Source organism: Clupea harengus, chromosome 2, assembly GCF_900700415.2.
Source record: "Clupea harengus chromosome 2, Ch_v2.0.2, whole genome shotgun sequence".
Lineage (NCBI taxonomy): Eukaryota > Metazoa > Chordata > Actinopteri > Clupeiformes > Clupeidae > Clupea > Clupea harengus.
In genome coordinates, this window is record NC_045153.1 from 22649984 (window position 1) to 22654983 (window position 5000).

Genomic DNA, 5000 nt, shown 5'->3' on the forward strand with positions numbered 1-5000 from the left:
ACTGCTACTGCCACCATTATAACTACTCACATCACATAGCCTACAACTCCTATTACTCAACTACAACTGCTACTGCCACCATTATAACTACTCAGACCATTTGACCCAGAAAGGGTTAGGGCAAGTCTCTATGTGAAACAGGTCATGGTCAGGTTTGGGGTGACTGAGGTCAGTGACTGGCATGACACTGGGAGGATGGCTAGTGTGTATTTAGTTGTAGTGCTTTCCTTAGAAATGCCATTGTGGCTGATAGTCAGTTCCTGTTTCCGCGTATATAAGAGTTCAGGTTTCACCTATTCTTAAGAGAAAAACCCTCCACATTTAGCTGCATTTCTGGGCAATGGGTCATAACCGCAAGTGTGTGGGGCTTGCATAGAGAAAGTCTGACCAAAACCTCTGTGTGTGTGTGTGTGTGTGTGTGTGTGTGTGTGTGTGTGTGCTGCTTGCCCGATGCCTAAGACCTGAGCTGTGAGTGACGAGAGGTGGCCCCTGTGACATCACCCATCTGCGCTCTTGACACGGAGCTGGCTCAGTTCACAGTTATGTGTCGAGCATACTTGACAGTTTGGGGGTGTGTGTGTTTGTGAGAAAGCATGTGTGTGCTGTCAGTGAAATTCAGAAAGTGCTTTAGAATGTGACAGAAAGCCCATATTTTTCAAAATGTGTGGAGCTGAAAAGTCTGTTTGTGTGGGTGTGTGTGTTACTATGAAATAGAAGAAAAAGGGTGTATGTGTGCTTATGAGCTTGTGAGTTTGTATATATGTGTATGAGGGGTAGTGACCATGAAGATAAGATGGTGGAGATAAGAGGAGCATAGATTTGTGTGTGTGTGTGTGTGTGTGTGTGTGTGTGTGTGTGTGTGTGTGTGTGTGTGTGTGTGTGTGTGTGTGCAGACCACAACACTACAGCATTACTGCCATGGCCCTGTTAAGCTCAGACAGGCACTGCTACTACTACAGGCTCCAGACAGGCGGTGTGACCCCCACTGCTCCACCCTGGAGCCATCCACCCCCACCCAACCTTCCTCCCCCCCCCCCCCCCCCCCGCTGGGGTGTGTGTCCCCGCAAGCCTCCCCAGCGTGTGGGCTGATGACTGGGGAACGGTGGTAATAGGCCTGTGGGGGTTGGCACTACGCTGGCGGTTTGGGCAGCCTGTTCTGGGGCTTGTGTCAGGGCGAGTGACGACAAGAGACCAGACCAGACCAGACCAGACCAGAGACAGCAGGCCACTGTGGCTGCGTTAAGTATATTGGTCTGCAACGGCTTATTTTGTAGCGATGTTTTTGTGATGGCGAGAGCTTGTAAAAGTGCTACAGGAGGCTTAAGCAGTATGTCAGATGCCCGGTCTGGGCCTGGGCTGCATAGTAGCCTGCCTCTGGAGAGAACGACCCACACATCTATACGGCCTCCGCATCGCACCAGTTTAATGAACACACTACCAATCTACACTACACTGCACTGCAGGGCACCAGCTGACTTGGGTGGGCGTGTGAGGAAGCCCCGTGTGCTGTATAAGAGTGTCCGTGTCGTCTTTGGTCTATCTGCTACATGTGTAGACAGAGCAGCGGTTCACACACACACTAATGAGGCCTGGGGAGAGTGCAGCCTATCCAAGCGGCCTGACACCCCTGAATAGGTGCAGAGAGAAGAGAAGGCTCTTGTACGGGCCGACACATGTGAGGTAAGGGCTTCGTGCGGAGGGGATACTGACGCTAGTTGTTGGGGTTGCACAACTGTGTTTTTGAGAAGTGAATCTGGTTTAGAGTGTTGTGCCTGTGTGTGTGTGTGTGTGTGTGTGTGTGTGTGTACATTGTTAGTGTTTTTTAGAATTGCTTGTTTATCTGTTGGGCTAGCTATATAAGTCCCTGAAGCAAGGCTGATGGCGGCCAATTGAGCGTGGCGGAACCACAAAGGCCGGTCGGTACATCGAGCGTTGTGGACACCACTTATTTAGACCTCTGTTTGGATTCCCTTTGCCTGGAGTGCATCTGTTTTGGTTGCACACATTTTGGTTTGGTTTGGTTTGTTAATGGGAGTTCCCATGTTTTGAACGGTCTGGGAGGTTGGAGGCTTGTAGCTTGGTGCTTTGGCTCTCAGTCTTGCTGGAGACACCTCTTGGGCTGGCCCAAAGCCCTGGAGGTAAGCTGGCGTCCCCTTGTCCATTCATCCACTTCGTACATACTGACTAACACGTCTACTGTACACATTACAACTTTTAATGGCAACTTAACCTACCCTAGACATTGGCTATGAGCATAGTTGCATCCTGGAGGTCGTAACAGTATGAATATGAATGTGTGTGTGTGTGTGTGTGTGTGTGTGTGTGTGTGGTGCCGGTAAAAAGTTGTAACAAGCAGTTTGTGGCTGAGTGATGTGCAAGGACTGAAAAAGAGGACATTGGGAACTCATTTAGGGAGTGCCTGAATATAAATGTGTGTATGCATGCAAGTATATTTACACATGTCCGCAAGTACATGTTTATTTCTGGTGTGTGTGTGTGTGTGTGTGTGTGTGTGTGTGTTACCTTGTCTATGGATCATGCCTCCGTGCATTATTCTTGCCACAATGCAGTGGTTGAGGTCGTTCATCTTCAGCGTGATGCCCTGTGTGAGAGAAGAGAACAGTCTGAATGACACACACACACACACACACACACACACACACACACACACACACACACACACACACACACACACACACACACACACACACACGGCACAGACAGATACAGACACACACAGATAGATACAAACACATACACACAAAAAGACACGGATACGCACAGACACTCAACAGGACACACCAATCCCTGCGTAACCTTTCCTCCACTGGCTAAGCCACTGTGTGTGTGAGTGTGTCTGTGTGTGTGCATGTGAGTGAGTGTGAGTGTGTTCAAAGCATGCATGTGGGTGTGTGAGTTCCATTTTGTGAAAGCTGTCTATAACCCCATAAGTACAGCAGGGCTATGTTATGGTAGGGTGATTTTGGAAGTCTGGGAGTAGCTAAGTGGAAGTAGCGATCAGTGACAGCATCAAAACCCTCAGCATGTAGGTCCCAGGCTGTGTGTATGAATGTGTTTATATGTGTGTGTGTGTGTGTGTGTGTGTGTGTGTGTGTGTGTGTGTGTGTATATATATGTGGGTGTGTGTGTGGGTGTGTATTTGTGTGTGTATGTCCTCACCATGGGCTCGTCTGTGTTCTTCTGGAACTGAACGAGGCGCACGCGCGTGACGTTCTCCAGGTCCATGTCTCCGTTGGTGCTCTCAGGTGAGTCTCCGTTTAGGTAGGGCGAGGTGGGCGGAGGGGTCACCCTAAGGGCCTCGTCACTGTACACTTCATGAGCCACAACGTCATGGGTCTGAAGCAGGGCCTGGGAGAGAGAGAGAGAAAGAGAGAGAAAGAAAGAGAGAGAGAGAGAGAGAGAGAGAGAGAGAGAGAGACAGAGAGAAAGAAAGAGAAAGAGAGAGAGAAACAGAAAGGGGAAACTCAAATTTAAACCCAAATATTAACATATACAGTACGTGCATACACACACGCATGCATACACACACTCGTGCATAGAGAGAGAGAGAGAGACAGAGAGAAAGAAAGAGAAAGAGAGAGAGAAACAGAAAGGGGAAACTCAAATTTAAACCCAAATAACATATACAGTACGTGCATACACACACGCATGCATACACACACTCGTGCATACACACACGCATGCATACACATATGCATGCATACACATATGCATGCATACATACACGCACACACTCACACAAACGCACGCACGCACACACACACACACGCACGCACACACACGCTAAACCAGCAGTGGTTTTGAAAACATCAAACCTGGGCGATTCCCACACAGGACGTGAGGTTTGCCCCCACCCAGCAAGCCCCAAAAATAGCAGCAGTGCTTTCGAGAGGCTCTGGAGGACCACCCCTAACCTTCACACAGCGCCTCCTGAGCGCCCAGAGAGAGGGGAGGATGCCTCAGCAAACTAGAATTAACGTACAGGGATGCGGAGAAATGATAAACACACAAAACCACCAAACATGATGGTCTGGAAGGGCGGGGACACGGCATAAATAACACACTTGGTCTCTTCACATCCAGACACACATATGAACATATGCTGCTCCTCTCTCTCACACACACACACAAACACACACACACAGACATGCACACACACTGTGGAACTCAGATCAGAATGCTTTTGAGGTGAAGAGTACAGCACTCCGGAGCTCTCGGGTCTCTCAGAACTCCAACAGAGTGGCAGCTCATACTCATGTCTCACAACACCTCACTTCACAGCAGGAGAGAGAGAGAGAGAGAGAGAGAGAGAGAGAGTGAGGGAGAAAGAAAGAAAGAAAGAAAGAAAGAAAGAAAGAAAGAAAGAGAGAGAGAGAGAGAGAGAGAGAGAGAGAGAGAGGGAGAGGGAGAGGGAGAGGGAGAGGGAGAGGAAGAGAGAACTGAGGAGAACACTGACTAAATACAGACTGAGCGAACCTGGCAGTAGAAGTAGGCCGGCACAGACAGACACATGGCTATTATTGAATGTTTACTAATTAATAATTAACTTGTTAAATGTTTATATCCTATGTTACTTCTCTACCTTCATCAGCCCCTCTTTTTCCGCATGCCCTTTGTACTGTTATTGCTTATTGGTAATGTTGTATTGTGTGCAGTCGTGCCAATAAAGCCATTTGAATTTGAATTTGAGAGAGAAAGGTAGATAAAGAGAGAGGGGAAAAAGATATAGAGAGGAAGAGACGGGGACAGGGCAGGAAAGGGAGAGAAAAGAAAGTAGAGGGAGAGCAGAAAAAGAAGAGAGGGAAAGGGAAAGGGAGAGAGAGAGAGAGAGAGAGAGAGAGAGAGAGAGAGAGAGAGAGAGGAATGGAAAAGCACTTCTCTGTCTGCCTGTCATCCTCTGGCTCTCCCTGTGGAGAGGGGAGCGATGCTCAGGCCGTGCTAATGAGGGGGTCATGAGTTAGCCTGCACAACGCACTGCT

The 5000-nt window shown here is 48.7% G+C and overlaps 1 protein-coding gene across 18 annotated transcripts in view; it reads right to left on the reverse strand.

The window, feature by feature from the left end:
• caska (calcium/calmodulin-dependent serine protein kinase a) overlaps positions 1 to 5000 on the reverse strand; it is a 191640-nt gene that overhangs the window by 17992 nt on the left and 168648 nt on the right. For all 18 annotated transcript variants that reach the window (XM_031587031.2, XM_031587034.2, XM_031587072.2 and 15 more), the window contains 2 exons: positions 3181 to 3369; positions 2524 to 2602 (listed from right to left, as the gene is read on the reverse strand). In XM_031587031.2, coding sequence (XP_031442891.1) covers positions 2524 to 2602; positions 3181 to 3369 — 268 coding nt within the window. The remainder of the gene's footprint in view (positions 1 to 2523; positions 2603 to 3180; positions 3370 to 5000) is intronic.